Source organism: Dipodomys ordii, unplaced genomic scaffold (genome assembly GCF_000151885.1).
Source record: "Dipodomys ordii isolate 6190 unplaced genomic scaffold, Dord_2.0 Scaffold53, whole genome shotgun sequence".
NCBI lineage: Eukaryota > Metazoa > Chordata > Mammalia > Rodentia > Heteromyidae > Dipodomys > Dipodomys ordii.
The window spans coordinates 7,148,692-7,167,519 of record NW_012267269.1 but is presented as its reverse complement, the minus strand read 5'-3'; the positions used below and the strand labels follow the sequence as shown (position 1 = coordinate 7,167,519).

Here is an 18,828-nt window from a genome sequence, read left to right as displayed (position 1 = left end):
AGCGGCGGCGAGGAGAGCGCGCGGCGCGGAGTCCCGGGCCGGCCCTGACTCCGCCTCTTCCTCCCGGGGACAGCACGATTGGCTGCTCGCGTGGGCTTCCCTCCCGTCACCCCCTCCTCAAATCCAGCTTCCCGCGTCCCGCCCTCCGGCGGACCCTTCCGGTGGCGCGTTCCTCGTTCCAGCGGGCTCGTGAGGGCGGCCGCGCGGGCCGCCGGGCTGAGGCGGGCTCGCGAGGGCGGCCGCCGGGCTGAGGCGCCTCTGCGGTTTCTGACGCGGTGCTTTGCACGCTCGTTAGGGAGTTCGCGGAACTTTCTTCCCTCCCGGCCCTGTGAGGAGCATCGCGCGGGCAGGCGCGGCCGCGCTCGGCCCAGCCTTAGGTGCCCGGGTCGCTGCCCAAGTCAGGCCCCACTGCGGCCCCACTGAAGTTCTCGCGGGAGGCGGCCGTGCGCGGCGGGAGCTGGCGGGCTGCTGAGGTTCCTTCCCGCCACGCGCTGGCGGGCGGGGCGGGGCCGGGCCGGGCCCGGCTCCCGTGCGAAGCGCTTGCCTGGAGCCCTAGGAGCTCGGGGACAGAGTTCAAATCACGACGGACACACACCATACACACACATAACGGAGTAAAGCACTCCGTTGCAGGAATCGTCCTGACTCACCCTGTGGTTCACCCATCTTCAGTTTGAGGGGGGTCTTTTAAGATCAGACTCAGCCTGGCTTTACCAGGCAAAGTCCAGTGGAACACTTTCTGTGCTTTCAGGATGCATAGCATGTCACCGTCATTGAATACCAGCCATCTACCCTTGGGAGGACCCACCCCAACGCGCCCATTCTGGAGTAATTCAGTACAGCTTTTGTTGGTGCACGGGGTAACCTCTTCTAAGTTACCCACCCACTGGAGTGGCACGATTTGAAGGGTGGCCTCTAGGTTACTGATAAGCTGTCCGTTTCTCTGGGAAAGGCTAAGGACAGTGGAGGTAGGCCTGACTTGTTTCCCTACAGCCGCAAAACACCGTGGCCCACAGTTTTATTCCAAGTGTCACTGTCTTCCATTAGCCTTGTTGGGCTGTCTGTCTGTCTGTACAACCTGTTTCCCTTGTCAGTATAGATTTTTATCCTCATGATTATTTGCTTTAAGTTTTCTCACCGTGCTTTCTTTTCTTTTTTTTTTTAATGGTACTAGAGTTTGAACTCAGGGTTTCTTCCCTTGCTAGGTAAGCACTCTTATTAGTTGAGTCACATCTCCATTCCTTTTTTTCTTCTTTGTGTGTGGACGTGCCAGCACTGGGGCTTGAACTCAAGGCCTTGGGCACTCTCCTTTAGCTTTTTTCACCCGAGACAGGTGTTAGCCCAGTGAGCTCCCTTCCCATAGCTTGGTGCACTCCTTCCCTTCTCCACAGCTTAGCATGTTCTCTTCCTAGGCAACAGAGGCCCATTTAGTAAAGGCAGTAAATAATCAGCCTCCAACCCCCTTTACCTTGGGATGGCACTTCTCTGGGGCAGCTACCACCATATAAAACAACAAGAGCCCCTTAGAGTGACCTTCAGGTCTGGGCAGCTGCAGGGCCCCTTATCTACTATTTGGACAGCACCCATAAATCCTAGTTCCCCATGATGAAGCCCCTGGCCCACATGTCCACACCAGGGTCTCTGCCTCCTAGCCCTTCCTAACCTTCTAGGTTATATAGGTCACCTTAGACAATAACAGGTGCTTCTTCTCACTTCTCCCTTGTGAGAAGGGGGCTTGTCGGCCCCTTTCCCAGCAATAAACCTTTCTTTGTACTCTGTACGTGGATGTCTGAGTGGTTTTCTGGCAGAGTCTAAAATGCTCTGACAACAGGACTCTAGCTGTATCACTAGAGCCACAACTCTACTCCCAGATTTTTGGGGTGGTTAGAGATAGAAGTCTCACCTTCCTGTCCAGCCTGGCTTTATACTTTGAAGGTATGTGCCTAGCTTCTGTTTGTTTTCGTGATGATAACATTCTGACTGTAGTGAGGCAGATTCTCAGTGTTGTGCTGATTAGCAGTATCATTTATTGCTAAGGTTGTTGAGCATTCTTCATGTATTTGTTGCATTTGTATTTTTTGTTTTTAGAACTGCCTGTTCAATTCTCTTGCCTAATTGGATCGATTAGATTAATTAGATTGTTTGATCTTTTTGTGTTAATATTTTGAGCTCTTCATATATTCAGGGTATTAGTTCTTCATCTTGGGAATAGCTGGCAAAGATTTTCTCCCATTCTGTAAAGCAGAATCTTTGATTCCAGCAATGTTTCTTTTGCTGTGCAGAAGCTGTTTAATTATATGGAATTCCAAGTCTTCTTTCCTGAGCAATTGGTGTCAGATAAGAGCCATATATTATTCATTTAATCCTCATAACTATTGATGTAAATAATACTATAGTACTCATTTTATAGATGAGGAGACTAAGAGAAGTTGAATCATCCTCCTCTCATCTTTTCAATGTATTTGCTTCTTCAAAAACTTTATTTACAACCTTCAGACTTTCCTTCTCTTTCCCCTATTAATATATAATCAGACTTATAACTCCTGTTAAAGTGTACATTTCCAGACAGGGCTTCGTGGCTCATTCCTGTGTTTCTACCTACTTAGGAGGCAGAGATTAGAAACTGGGAGAGGTTAGCCCAGGCAAAAAGTTCATGAGATCCCATCTTACCCAATAAAAGCTGGATGTGGTGAGCCATGTTGTAATCTTAGTTATATGGACAGTGTAAATAGGAGGATTATGATGCAGATTGGCCCAGGCATGCATATGAGATGCTATTTGAAAAATATTGAAAGCAAAAGGGACTAGAAATGGATCAAATAATAGAGCACCTGTCTGGTATGTGCAAGATCCTAGTTTAAACTCTAATATGGCCAAAATAAAAACAGATTGATAAAAAATTAAGTATAAATTTCCAAAAACAGGTTTAAAATTTACCTTACCAAGAGGCCTGTGGATCCACCCTTAAACTAAGCTTTTAAAACTCTAGATAGGGGCTGGGAAGGTGGCTCAGTGGTAGAATGTTGCCTTGCACGTATGAGGCCCTGGATTTGATTCCCCAGCACCCCATAAGCAAAAAGAAAAAAGCTGGAAGTGGCGCTGTGGCTCAAGTGGTAGAGCGCTAGCCTTGAGTTGAAGAGCTGAGGGACAGCACCCAGGCCCAGAGTTCAGGCCCCATAATTGGACCAAAAAACAAAAACAAACAAAAAAACCAACTCTAGATAGAATAGGATGTTTGAGAAATCACCGGGGTAGATGTGACTGTCACTATTATCATATGAAGAACAGGAGGCTGAAAACCTTTAAGAAGTCTTCTCTAGCCAAAGTCTTGCTATATCATTCTTCCCAGGATGTAATATGCTTAAAATAAGTGTTCTAGGGAGAACAAAATTTGGCCCATACACAATCAGCCCTCAGGAACTCCTGATCTAGAAACAGCAATGAGAGCACTTGCTCTTTTTTCTTTTTTATATAATAGTCTTTACAATAGGTATGAAATGATATCTCATTATGCTTTTAACTTGCATTTCTCTGGTAATTAGTGATTCTTTTGTGTTTGTATATCTGTTGGCTATGCATATGATCATTCATATGTACACACTGAAAAGTATGATGTTAATTGTGGGCTTGTTAAATATAACCTTTGTACTGTGGAACATCCCTTTTGTACCTAATTTGTTGAGTTTTTATCATGAAAGGTTGTATTTTGTCACGATTTTTTTTTCTGCATCTATTGAGGTAGTCATGTTTTTTTTGTCTTGCCTGTTAATGTGCCAAATTATATATTAGCAAATTCAGAAGAGAATTAAAAAGATCAAATCAAATGAGATATATCCTCTTGGAATACACAGATAGATCAATATATGTAAATTAATAAATATACTTTTACAAATTAACAGAATAGGGGGGTAAAACAGAAAGGGGGAGTCTTAATCACATAACAAGCTACAGGAACACTTCATGATGGGTTTCTGAAGGACAGGTCCTTGAATGGGGTTGAGGGAGACAATAAAGGTACTAAGTTTAAAACCATGGCACACCACTCTACAGTCATTTCTGAGGAACTGCCAGTTACTTCAAGTGGCTTGGAAGTGGTAATGGAGTATTGAAAGTCATTGGAGAAAATTCAAATTCAACTGTAAAATGGAGCAGAGGATACTGGTATCATTATACTGATGGACTCTAGGAACACTTTAAAGCATATTTTTCTTTCCTTGTTCCATTGGTTAAAATTTTGTACTCCATCTCAAATAGATTTTTTTATTTTTAAATTTTATTTGTTTTTTATTTTTATTGTACAGAAAGGGTGCAGTTACAAAAATCAGGTAACGAGAACATGTCTTTTAAAACAGTATCACCTCTTCCCTCATTTTCTCCATTTTTCCCTCTTAACCCCCTCCCCAACAAGTTGTATAGTTGTACAGTTCATTTTCAAAGTAGTGTCTAGTGAGTATCACTGTTGAACTAGTTCACCCTCTGTCTCACCATTTAGGTGCTTTCCCTTGTCCTCCCCAAATAAGATAAACTTACATACAAGATAACAGGTACACAAATAAAAAACAGTGACAAAGGAGAAAAAAAAACAGAAAAAAAACCCACAAAAAGTAAAATAACCTCTTGCCAGGTGCTGGTAGCTCACACCTGTAATCCTAGCTACTCAGGAGGCTGAGATCTGAGGATCATGGTTCAAAGCCAGCCTGGGTATGTGAGACTTGTAACTCCAATAAGCCACTCAGAAAACTGGAAGTGGCGCTGTGGATCAAGTGATAGACTGCTAGCCTTGAGCTGAAGAGCTGAGAGACAGCACCCAGGCCCAGAGTTCAAGCCCCACAACTGACAAATAAATAATTAAAGAACCTCTTGTTTCTATTTCTTGGAGTTCATTTCAATAACCATCATTTTATATGATCACATGTACATAGCTATTGAGCCTTCATGATTTCAAGAATATTCTCCTTTGGTCTCACTGTGTGAATGCTAAGAGTCCTATTTAATTTATCATGTCTAGGTGTAATTCATTGTCATTTTCTACAATTTTTTTTTTTTTTGGTCTGGTTGTGGGGCCTGTACTCTGGGCCTGGGCGCTGTCCCTCAGCTCTTCAGCTCAAGGCTAGTGCTCTACCACTTGAGCCATAGTGCTACTTCCGGCTTTTTTCTTTTTGCTTATGTGGTGCTGAGGAATCGAACTCAGAGCCTCAGGCATGCAAGGCAAGCGCTCTACCGCGGAGCCACCTTCCAGCCCTTATTGTCATTTTCTATCCATTGTGTTTACTTATACATTTATAGGCACATTCTAACTACAGATGAGGGAAATCATGCAACCTATTTCTTTGGGTCTGTCTTACTTTACTTAATATAATTTTTTCTCCATTTCCTTATGAATGGGGCAATATCATTCGTTCTGATGGAAGCATAGATTTTGACTGTGTATATATACCACATTTTCTTGATCCATTTGTCCACTGAGGGGCATTTGGAATGATTCCATATCTTGGCTATGGTAAACAATGCTGCAGTGAACATGGTTGTACTGGTAGTTTGGGTCAATTGGATAAATTCCCAGGTGCACAAATATTACAGGAAGAGATAGTGGAAACACTAGGGCTCGTTTGGCATGGCTTGAAACTTCCTAAATCCAGATCCAGAATCACAACAAATTAAAGAAAAACTGGATAAACGGGATTGCATCAAATTGAAGAGTCTCTGAATGGCAAAGGGTATAGCTAGCAAAAAAAAAAAAAAAAAAGCCCAGAGAATGGGAGATTTTTACTAGCTATTCATCTGACAAGGGCCTCATCTCTAAATACACTTAAATCTCAAAAAATTAAATCCCTCAAAAACAAATCTTTTTTTTTTTTTGGGTCCGATCGTGAGGCCTGAACTCTGGGCCTGGGTGCTGCCCCTCAGCTCTTCAGCTCAAGGCTAGTACTCTACCACTTGAGCCACAGCACTACTTCCCGCTTTTTTCTTTTTTTGCTTATGTGGTGCTGAGGAATTGAACCCAGGGCCTCAGGCATGCAAGGCAAGCGCTCTACCACTGAGCCACCTTCCCAGCCCTCAAAAACAAATCTTCAAAGAAACAACAACCCAATTAGTAAATGGACTAAAGATTTAAAGAAAGACTTCTCAGAAGAAGTAAGAATGGCCAATAGACACAAGAAGAAATGTTCAACATCTCTGCCCTTAAAAGAAATGCAAAATTCTACCCCAGACTGTCCATTATCAAGAAAACTAACAATAGCAGATGCTGGTGGGGATGTGGCCCAAAGGGAACAGTACTACACTGTTGATGGGAATGTAAACTTGTTCAACTACTCTGGAAAGGAGTATGGAGTTTCCTTAAAAGATTAAACATAAAAATTGCTATGACTCAAATAGATTTTTGTTCATAGTTTCATAATATAATTCATTCTTTGAATGAATAACCAAATGAACTAAATGACAAATGAGCACATTAATTAATTTTTTATTTTAACAAAATAGGTACAGAAATAGGGAAGGGTAAAGAAAGAGAAATGGGGGCTGGGAAGGTGGCTCAATGGTACAGTGCTTGACTTGCATGCGTGAGGCCCTGGGTTTCGATTCCTCAGCATCCCATGAAGCAGAAAAAGCTGGAAGTGGTGCTGTGGCTGTAATGGTAGAGTGCTAGCCTTGAGCTGAAAGAGCTGAGGGACAGCACCCAGGCCCAGAGTTCAGGATCCACAACTGGAAAAAAAAAAAAGAAAAAGAAAGAAAGAAGGAGAAATGGGGTAAATTGGATTAAAGTACATTGTATGCATGTATGAAAATACAGTATCACAATGAAATTCAATTTTACAAATAGTAGATGCTAATAGAAAGAAGTAAAGAGTGAGTCAGTTAAGAAGAACAACTTTTCAATGTTTTACAGCACAGAAGGGAAAACGCTGATGGACAATTATTAATAGAATTACTAATTTAATTAATTGAATAATTTCCCAACGGAGACAAAAATAGATGCTTGAAGTGATGGATATGGTATTACTCTGATATGTTTATTATACACTCTATTCATACATTAAACACCATATACTACCCTATAAATATGTACATCTATGTGTCAATCAAAAATAAAAGTATTAGTGATAAAAATAGAGAAATGCTTAAGAATATAAACAGTAGGGGGCAGCAAAAGGTTGTGTTTCCACCCCACCCCCCAAATCTAGTGTTGTCTAGTTTGAGTAATATTGGTTTCTTGTGTGAAAGAGAAGAAAGAGAAAAGGGTGAAGAGTACATAATTAATAGATGTTAATGATCTCTTTTTGTGATTTAGCCCACCTGGTTGTAAAACAGTGTGTGTCGTTTTCATAGTTCTTTCCTGAAGGACCTCAGTCTTCATACGAGTTATATGCGAATAGCCGGCAGATGGCAGCAATTCTCATCAGTCAGGGACATAGGGCCAGTTTTTGTTTTTGTTTTTTAAATAAACTAAAACATGAATAGGGGATGACATCTTATTTAAAAACTAAAGCTATAAAAAATCAATGTTAAATCAAGGAGTAAGCTTTCTATGTCTCAAATGTAAATTAAAGGAAAGTTGAATTTTAACCAGGTGTATATAGTTCATTTTGAAGCATTTCTCAAATGTCAAATCTAAGCCCTACAAAAGGTGAGCTGTAATTGATGGAAAACATTTGTATTTTACTGTGTACATTTAGAAAGTTCTTTTATCAGATTTTTCAGAGCTCAATTAATTCACCAAAGTCAGCCCAGAGAAAGACAAGTACACAAACACAATAGTTCTAGATTACTGATTAATAGCACTAAATGATTTCCCTCATGTCCTTGGCTATGTTATTTAAGTGTCAGCAGTGTATCTCAGCTCCTCTTATGTATTATCAGGTCTTCACCTCTTCTAAACATTTAGCTACTTTAGTTGGATATTGGTAATCAGATAAGAACAGGAACAGTCTCAGTAGTCAGCTTACTTGGAGTGCAAAGGAAAAGCAGACACACTGGTTTCTGAGTGACAGCCCTTGACCCGAAACTTCAAACATGCCTGTGAAACTTCCATCTGGGAGAAGGAGCAGAGAGCAGTCTAGCATTTAGTTTCTTTTCAGATCCACCATTCCTTAGCCATGCAGATAAGTAGTAACTGCTTGAATGGGAATTAAAAAGCATTTCCTCACATTTCTGTATCTAACAAAAAGTCCCCCCCCCCCGTCTTTGTTGTTTGAATTCTCACATCAAGTCCAACTTGGATTTCACTACAATAACAAAGAGCACAAGAAAAAAAAAACATGAAAGGGCATATTTGCTTAAATCGCTGTTTGCACCCAAAGAAACTACCTAGTGGGGTTATCACTGGGTCAGCCAAAGCTGAATCGAGGCAGATGACTTTAGGAAGGCTCAGAGGGTTTAGAGATTATAGTCCTTGGTAAATCTATCTCTGGGCTCTCTCTACTTCATTAGCAACTAAAAGATACCTAAGACAGAGACAAGGAATACTAAAGGATGGTCAGGGGGAACAGTAGGGACTGGGCAATGACCTTTAGATTTAATTTTATTTCCAAAGAATTATACTGTGCCATGTGGAAGGGAATATGGTAGAGAAGCATGATCTGGAACTATGATCTCTGACTTTAGCCTAGTTGGTGTTGATTCTTGTCACACTCTGTGCTTGTTTCTTCATCTACAAAATGAAGATGATTATATTAGATTGTTGTGAGGGTATAAGTATATATTTGTAAAGCACTTGTAATCATGGTAAGTCCTATAGATGATAATGATGATGATGATCGTATTGATGAAGGAGTTGTTATATGATGTACTGAATCTAGAGATGAGAATACATAGATCAATAAATTACTGCTCCTGTCTTTGGGAAGCTTTTAGGAGGAGTGAGGAAAATAAGAAAGAACAAAATATAGGCAGAATATGAGGTTATAAGGTTTTGGGGACAGAGAGGTACAAAGGATTGTGTAGTGAGTTTGGCCCAGGTGTTGGAGTGGGAGAGATGCTTTCAGTGTATCCACAGACACAAAAGAGCAAGCAGGCACTTTTGAACATGTGACTAGAGAACACATGTCTAGAGGCACTGTAGAGGAAACCTTTGGGGTGCATTTATACAGTTACTACCAAATGAATCTGATTAGAACATAGGCTATGTTTAGGGAGCTGAATGAGAACAATACCTCTACAGGTGAACCAAAGTGAACCAGCATTGTGATTAGGGGGTCAATGGACTGAATTTGGGAATATTTTTTTCTTTTTAAAAATGAAGTGTCAACATTTAAAATTTGAGACCTCTTATATCCAGATTTCCAGGCTTTCTAGAATATGGAGTGTGGACACACAGAAAGCATCTCTTCCCACCCCAGCACCTGGGCCAAACTCAGTACATGCATTACAAATTACCTCTGGTTCTTTGCCTTCATTGCCCATTACACTGCAATGTAAAGTGGGGCATAGAAACCATGATACGAGAGGCAACATGAGGCAGATACCTCAGGCTTGAGCACATATACCCAGCCAATAGTCTGGCCCAGAATGAATAGAGGGCAGAGAGATGTGCAGGAGAGAGGCTTCCCATGGAAGTGAAGCATGTCTGAAAAAGAACCATTATAGAATGACTATAGAATTACAGAGCAGTTCTGATTTTCACCTTTTTCGGTCTCTCATATGCCGTGTTCTCCATTTGTTGTTTAAAATTTGAAACAAGGTTCTTAAATGACAAAATTCAGTGCTTAGAAAGTCTAAATGGTCTCAGAGGATATTTCAACAAAATAATTACTGGGTTATTATATCAAACAAGCTAAATGAACTTGAATGCACACTTCATGTTACTTTTATGATGTATATTGTTCAAAACCAGAAATGTCAAAGCTGCTCAGATTCCTGTTATGGTCTCTTGGCTCACTTGCTGAACATGACAAGATATAATTTGCCAATAGATTTCCATAGTAGTTTGTGGGCTCGACTGACATCGTAATACCTTATGTTCCTTGCATTTTCTGGTAAATTTCTGTTCTATAGAATACCTGAGTTAGGTCCACAAATATTCACTGAAATGAAAGAAAATTTTATGGTTTATTGATGCCTTTTTATTTTTAAAAAAGGAAGTTTATTTTTCACAGTTATGCAGGCTGGGAAGTTCAAGGTCAAGGTACTGGCATCTAGCAAGAGCTTTGTTGTTGTGTACTTCATGGTGGAAGGCAATTCATAAGCATATAGAGGGAATGTGACAGAAAGAAGAGGAAATTAAATCATTCTTGTAGTTTCAGACCCACTCCATGACAACAGCATGGGTGCATTAGTCCACAAACACTGTATCTATTCTCCATGAGATACCTATGCAGACCTGATCAATCGAGATGCCTCAGTGTCTCTCTTCCACCAGTATTTAATTCATTCATTCATTAAACCAAGCTCTAGTGTGTGTGCCTGTGTGTGTGTGTGTGTGTCTGTGTGTGTGTGTGTGTGTGTGTGTGTCTATGTGTCTCTGCATGTTTGCACTAAGCCAAAAATCATCTCAGGAAGAGTTGCACAAAAACAAATGTGCTCTCCTGAGCCTATAGTGTTATGGGGATGGGAGGAGAAACCTTAATCATTATTCCTTCTGTACAAAATTACAAACTAGAGGAAATGGGACTGATCTAGTCCTAAAAAGAGATAGCTTCAATGAAGAATTGAAGAGTAAAGTAAGAATAGAAGAGTAATCCAAGAACTGAGCTTGAAGGCCAGCGTTGAAGGAAAAAGGAGCACAGGTTTGTAATAAAGCCTAGGTAGCTATTGGAATGGCACCCCAGAGTACCATGGAGGCTTACGGAAGGGAACACTTCAGAAAAGAGAATAGTCTTCTGTCCAATGCTTCATGGAGGTTAAAGAAGACAAGGTAATGGAAATAACCCTTCAAAATGGTAGAGGTCAAGCTGGGTGCTGGTGACTTACACCTTTAATCCTAGCTATTCAGGAGGCTGAGATCTGAAGATCACGGTTCAAAGCCTGCCCGGGCAGGAAAGTCTGTGAGACTCTTATCTCCAGTAAGCCACTAGAAAACTGGAAGTAGTGCTGTGGCTGCAGTGGTAGAGCACTTACCTTGAACTGAAGAGCACAGGAACAGCGCCCAGGCCCAGAATTCAAGCCCCAAGACTGACAAAAATAATGGTAGAAGTCATTTTGATGGCTTTTTAATATTAACTAAATCTGTAAAAAGTACAGGTTTGGGAGACCAAAAAGGGATCTAAAAGGAACCTCATAACTTCTTACTCCTTGAAAGGTGAATATATTGTTCTACCCAGTGAATTGGTTGAGATGATTTTTTTTTTGTTCCAGTCCTGGGGCTTGAACTCAGGCCCTGGGCACTGTCCCTGAGCTCTTTTGCTGGAAGCTAGCATTCTACCATGAGCAATGGCTCTACTTCTGGCTTTTTCTAATTAATTGGAGATAAGAGTCTCATGGACTTTGCTGCCAGGGTGGTTTTGAACCATGATCTAGAATCTCAGCTCCTGAGTAGCTACTATCACAGGTGTGAGCCATAGTGCCTGGTTGAAATGGGTAGTCTTAACATGCACATTGTACAAGTAAGAAAACTATGGCTTAGAGAAGATAATCAATATGCTCAAGATCAAATAGGTGACTGATGTCAAATCTAGATTGGGACCAAGTATGTCTGAAACCAGTGGTTACAGCTTTCTGCTGAAGGCTATAGGTAGGATGATCACGTGACCTAATTTTCTTGGGCTCATCCAAGTTTATATCTATTATTCTAAAGTATTTATTAAATCCCTCTTTTCCTTTCAAAATTATCCAAGGCTGTATAATAAATTACCCTCCAGCACTCTCAAGTGAATGACAATTTTTTTCCCTCAGAATTTACAGTCTAGTGGAAGAAACTTGCCTGAAAACACATAGTTGTGCTTCAAAATACAATAGCACAAGAGCATCCTTGAGAGTAGAGAGCTTATGACCCATGAGGAGGTCTTCTTGGTGTAGATATCTACAACTACTTTTTGGAAAAAAGAAAACGAGAATACAGTTTTTCCCTAAATTTTTCTGTGAGAGTGCCTAGGTAAAATTCTCAAAAAAGGATTTCATAGTTGGACAAGACTGACTGGAAATAAATATATTCCAATCTTCCACCTCACATTGAAATTACACCTCAGAGACTTCATTTGAATGATCGAATGAGAGGAAAGATAACAAGGAAAAGATTGTATTCCTAGGAGATAAAAAGAGGGAGCTGGGTGCCAGTAGCTCAGGCCTGTAAACCTAGCTACTCAGGAGGCTGAGTTCTGAGTGTCGCGGTTCAAAACCAGCCCAGGCAGGAAAGTCTGCAAGACTCTTATCTCCAGTTAACCATTAGAAAACTAGAAGTGGCCCAGTGGCTCAAGTAGTAAAGTGCTGGCCTTGAGCTAAAGAAATCAGGGACAATGTCCAAGCCCAGCGTTCAAGCCCCACGACTGATAGAAAACAAAAAAAGAAAGAAAGAAAAAAAAGAGGGAGAGCACTGAGACTCAAGAAAGAGCCAACAAAACATTTACAAAACATGGAGAAACAGGAAAGCAACACAGAAAAGTAGGAGTAAGACTCAGCTTCAACACTAGCTCCCTGAGTCTGGTGGGAAGAGCCCAAACTAACACCAAAAGATAATCCAGGCAGCTCTGGAGACAACAGATTGGCAGTGTTAGCGGTTCCTACAACCTTTAAATTCAGAGCGGGGATTTAGCGTGACAGTGACTCTCTCCGCATGGCTTGCTAGCATTGGAAAATAAATAACCCATAACTCAGAGATCTAAAGCTAGGCACCATCTTGAGAGGGTCCTAGTGTTTGAGACTAACCTACTCTGGGAACCTGAAAAAAGGGAACAATCACAATTCAATAAAAATAGGATATACTTCCATTGTGTCTGGATGAAAGATGGCTTCAAGAGGCAGTCATGGAGAAGAAGGTCAGACATGGACCCAATGAGAAATTAAAACATCAGAGAGCTTGGACTTTAAGTGTGGTTAATGGCCTTGCCTGCTGTGAGACCTGTAACCTGTGGATTACTTCGGGGTTGGAGGGATCCAAACTTGTGGTTGCCTGATTGCTTGGCTTCTAGAACTTCTTGGCTACAACGTGTGGTTTGGTGTGGGATGGGATGAAGAGCCCTGGGCTTAGATCCTTCAATCGTTTAGTTTCCACAGCCTTTTCCTTCCTTCAGCATGGTTTACTGCAGTTGGTAGCAATGTGTGTGTGAGTGTGTGTGTGTGTGTGTGTGTGTGTGTGTGTGTGTGTGTGTGTGTGTGTGTGAATCTTAAAACATTGAGACCAGCAGATAGAGTAACAGGTTCCCTTGGTTCTTCCTTTACCCCTAGTAAAGAACTCTGTTTGCTTTCTTCACTTTCTGTCCTCTGTTCTGGACATTTGCCACTCACTGGGTACGCTGACTGGGGAGAGGCACATCAAATGGGAACCTGCCTGGCCCACAGGCCACAAAGCTTGTTGGAGCCAGAAGTGCCTCCTGGTATGCAAAGAAGGGAAGCTCCCAAAATGAATGCAGGCTTGATGCTGACAAATGACGTTTGACACGTCTGGCCCTCAGCTGTCATGCAGCTCCATCCAGGAAGGTGGGAACAGAGAAGAGCTACATAAAAGGCCACCTATGATGCACCTACTCTTTTATACCACTTTTCCCTCTCCCCCCAGGTCTAGTGGAGTCAAATATTAGTGATACTGGCTCTTCCAATTAATTGTGCAAAACTTTTTTTTCCCTTTTACTATATTTTTCTTATTATTTTTACTTTATATTTAATTTTTTGTTTCCTTTAGTTCCTCTTCTTACTTTTATCTAATTTTATTTGTGTTTTGTAGCTAGATTTTTTTAGGGGGGGGATTGGTATAGACTTACTTATTTCTTGTAAGTACCTGCTGGGTTTCAATTCAACATGAGGATTTACAAGTACAATGCATCTTGATCAACATCACCCTTTCTGTCATTCTCCTTGTAGGTAGATTAAAAAAAATCTCTTGCTTTATTTTTTAAAAATATTTGTCTTTTAATTTTTTCTTTATTGGCAGTACTGGGGTTTGATTTCTCTTTTGATGGAGTAACTGGTTCATTAGGAATAATACTTGGGATTGGTATGCTAATTCTTATTTTTCTAGAGATATAGTTTTCACACATTAGCCTTTTTCTAAGTGAAAATGGCTGCAGAGTTGTGTTTTTTTTTTTAAATAATTTAAGCAGTCTGGGAAGGTGGCTCAGTGGTAGAGTGCTTGTCTTGCATGCATGAGGCTCTGGGCTCAATTCCTTAGCACCACATAAGCAGAAAAAGCCAGAAGTGGGCTGTGGCTCAAGTGGTAGAGTGCTTGCCTTGAGCTGAAGAGCCCAGACCCAGAGTTCAGGCCCCAAGACCGACAAATAATAATAATAATAATTTAAGCATTATAGCAAACCTAATACAGTGAAGTTTGAAAAGGAAAATAATCCATAATTCTGTCATCATGAGGCCTGATTGCCTGGGTCTGATTTCTGCCCATGTTACTTTATAACTTAGTGTTCTTGGAAAAAAAAACTTATTACCAGTCTTTTTCCTTCAATTGTCTCACTTACAAATGGAGTTATTAATAGTGCCTATTCAATAACTTTGTTTGAGCATTACATCAAACCTACACAGCTCTTATAAAAGTGACTGGCACGTAATAATTACTTAGTAAATATTAGCTGCTACTGTGATCAGGTTTGAAATGTTGAAATTAAAAATGTAGTCCCTTTTAATCTTTTTTTTTTTTTTTTTTTCGGCCGTGGGGCTTGAACTCTGGGTTTGGGCGCTGTCCCTCAGCTCTTCAGCTCAAGGCAAGCACTCTACCACTTGAGCCACAGTGCCACTCTTTTTAATCTTTGTACAAATTGCTTGCATTTTTATTGGGTGCAATTTTAGAACATATATAGTTTAAAATGATTTTTTTATTTATCTGCATAAATACCTACCTTTGCATGTACTATTTACATTTCATGATATGAAGTTAATAGCTCCATGAAGTCCCTTGTTCTCACCATGGTAAATAGTGCTACACAGTTTTTGTTGTACCAGTTTGGCAATGATCTCTTTGTTTCAATTTTTATATCATAATTTTATTATATTTTTCATATTTGTGAATAATTTCACAATGAAGATTTTGAATTCACTCACTAAAGATAAAATTTGAGCATTTTAATATAAAATGACATTAAAAATTTTTTTTAAATTTTTTATTGTGAAAATACTGTACAGAGGGGTTACAGTTACATGGGCAAGATAATGAGTACATTTCTTATCAAGCATTGTAGCCTCCTCCTTTGTTTCCCCTTCCCATTCCTTCCCTTCCTCCCCCCTGCCCCCCCCAACTTTCCCAATTGGTTGCTCTGTTACACTATCACAAGTATTATGTGAATATTTTACACTTTTTTTTTATTTTGGATGGTTGTGGGGCCTGAACTCTGGACATGGGTGCTGTCCCTCAGCTCTTCAGCTCAAGGCTAGTGGAGCCATAGCTCCACTTCCGGTTTTCTGGTGGTTTATTTGAGATTTATTGGAGTTTATTGGAGTCTCATGGACTTTTCTGCCCAGGCTGGCTTTAAACCATGATCCTCAGATCTCAGCCTCCTAAGTAGGTAGAATTATAGGTGTGAGCCATCAGCGCCCTGCTTTACACTTCTTTACTAGCTTTTAGCTTATCATTTAATAGATAAAAAACCTAATAGTTTGAATTTTTGTTTCTTTTGTTTAGGTTATATAAAATTTATATTTCTTCATTCATGAAGCTATTGTTCATATCATTTGACTACTAAACCACTGGTATGAATATATATTCCCATGAACTTAAAATATAGATAATAAAGATGATTATATGTTATTATCATCTATATATTATTATCTATAATAATCCTTATCTGTTTGCACATTTAGTGAAAATGATTTTTCCTTCAGTTGGATATTTGTCATTTGCATCTTTCTGAATTTATAAAATTTTGCATACTTAGAACTGTGGATCAAGTGGTAAAGCACTAGCTTTGAGGAAAAAAAAAAAAACCTTAGGGACAGTACCCAGGTTCTGAGTTCAAGCCCTAGGACTGGCACCAAAAAATTATTTTTTCTATTTTTCCTTATTTTTTTGTCTTTTAAATAAATTCTTGAGTTTGCTATGCCACATAAGGAAGATTAAAAAACACGTTGTCAGAAACTAGCATAATAAACATCTGTTATTTAGGTTTTTGAGATGATAATTAGCAATAAGAGAGAAATAGAAATAGAAATAAGGGATTCACATTCAGAAGAAACTAAGAGCAGATGGAGACTGAAGAATCTTTGCTTTCCCTTTTGCATTAGATTGTCAGAATTCCAAACAACAAATTCCTGAAAGGAAAAGTTGTGCCCCAAAGAGAGTGAAAAACTTAGAACTAAAGACAATGCTGAAATCTTATTGTTTTCCCTGGGTTTGAGGACTTAATTTATCTTTTCTTTTCATGAAATTCATCTTAGGCATATACACTGTTCCTGCTTTTGAATTAAGGGATGGATAATGTGTTTAGTGTGAACTAGAAATATTGATTTCTTAATGTAGCAATTCAACACATACATTATTGCATCAATTCCTGGCACAAATTATGTTAATTTAATTCTTTTCACCAGTAAAAAACAAAAGTGCTATTTGTGGTTATAAATGAGCACACTTAGCTTGGTAAGGTTACAACCCAGAAATGCTTACAAGAAAAATGTGCCTCATTCATTTCCTTCTCTGCAGACAACAAAACCTTGCCTTTTACTCTTCAAGGTTAACTTTAGTACACCAAACAGGTATTTTATTAATTATTTGCTCCATACCAAGATGCTGTGGTAAAAACATAAATAAAAGGATTTTGCTGGGCCAGTTTTAAAACTAGTTGTAGGCAGTCACAAAAAGAGATGATTTCAACATACTTTTACATAATATGTGCATTGTATATTAACTGTATAGCATTATGTACTACACACATATTTATAACAAGTAACAGATTCAAATATACTGTATATATTTTATACTGTATATACTATGCATAGATATAGCATATACACATGTATACATACTATATACATAAACTGCATATATGCTGTATATGTTATGTCTGAACATATCTACATAACTTCATAGTTTATCAAATTCTTCTGTGACCCTTGAGCTACTACTTGAGTTCAAATTCTGAACTATGACTTCTAACAATCATATTAGATGATTGCCAAACATTTTCTTTTTGCTCCAAAGCAAGTACAATAAAAATAAACAAGTCTACATACATTTATATTATTTGTTTTCTAATTGAGAATTAAAAAGTTAAAATCCAATTGTGTAAAGATCCAGCTGTGGAATAATTAGAGTTTCATTTTATCATTATTATTCATTTTATAAATTCAAGTGTATCTCTAGAAAGATTATAATGATCTCTCTTTTAACCCCTAAATTCTGCGTGTATACGAAGTAGGAAATTCAGCTGATTTACAATAAATATCTTAGAGTAATTTAGTATAATTCAAATTTTAAAGCCCTAGACTGACAATTATTTGAAATAACAGTTTAAAGATGACACACATGAGAGTAATGAAAGTTCATTTGAGTTGAGAAGTTAAAGCAATGGGTTTATTTTGTATTTAATTAGGAAGTCCTTCAGTTTGTTTAAACTTCTTGTCTAGCTATAGTTATACTGTGCCCATGCTAAATATGCAGAGTATACAATGGTGAAAAAGACCTCTGTCTTTTTATTCCTTCCCACCCTCCCTCCCTCCCTCCCTCCATCCCATCTTCTTCTTCCCTCTCTTCCTTCCTTCTGCTTCTTTCCTGCCCCCTCCCCCCCCAGCAATAGTTGGGATTGAACTCTGGCACTTGTAAGTGTAAGTAGGCAAGCATTCTACTGCTTGAGCCACACTTCCTTTTGCCTTCTTTTTTTTCTTTTTAAAGGTTATTTTTTAGATATGTTTTCACTTTTTGCCCGATCTGGCCTGGAACTACAATCCTCTTACCTATACCACCTTCCCATGTAGTAGGAATTACAGATGTGAACCACCACAGGGATCAACATGAAGTCTGAGGTGAAGTTTGGGTACTTCATCTTTTGTCATAAAGGAATATTTACAGAATCTAAAGCCCTTTAGCCAGAAGGATGCCATAGAAGGCCAGATTTTGTCATAGCTTAGTTGAAAACTGACTATATAATTAAACACTGTTTTGCTTGGAGGTCCAAGCTTATACTTACCTCATGATATACCACAACATATTGAATAGGACTGAACTGAGCAAAGCCAAGGATTTGCTGACCTGTGAGAAAGTCCTCCAGATGATGTGTTTCTGATAACCCCCAATGGCATGGCCCAAATTGTCACTGGTGTTCACTGTCTACTCTAAATGAACAAACAAAAATATTTCTGTAGTGAAAGCTGGGTGAAAGGACAGACTGAAGAAAAATAGTTTGAATTTTTATACCTTAATATATGCCAAAACTATTGTTAAGTCTGATATTTTCTATCTAATCTCCATAGCTGATATTGCCATAATTCAGACAGGATATCTTAGGCTAAGAAATACTGAAGGAATGGCTCAAGGTTACTTAAGAAATGTGCCAGGTAATCATTCAGAGTCCTGATCTAGCACAGTTTTTCTGTAGCTACTTTCAGCAATGAAATATCTAAATAGGAGGAAAATGGGAAGAGCAATTGTGGAAGATATGCATGCAAAAAATGCAAGAATTGGGGCTGGGAAAGTGGCTCAGTGGTAGAGCGCTTGCCTTGCATGCTCAAAGCCCTGGGTTCGATTCCTCAGTACCACATAAACAGAAAAAGCTAGAAGTGGCCCAGTGGCTCAAGTAGTAAAGTGCT

The 18,828-nt window shown here is 39.4% G+C and overlaps 1 protein-coding gene across 1 annotated transcript in view; it reads right to left on the bottom strand.

Moving 5' to 3' along the window:
• Mtap (methylthioadenosine phosphorylase) overlaps positions 1-18,828 on the bottom strand; it is a 71,961-nt gene that overhangs the window by 40,979 nt on the left and 12,154 nt on the right. The window contains exons 2-3 of the mRNA XM_013020769.1: positions 809-987; positions 50-389 (exon numbers count right to left, since the gene is read on the bottom strand). Coding sequence (XP_012876223.1) covers positions 50-389; positions 809-987 — 519 coding nt within the window. The remainder of the gene's footprint in view (positions 1-49; positions 390-808; positions 988-18,828) is intronic.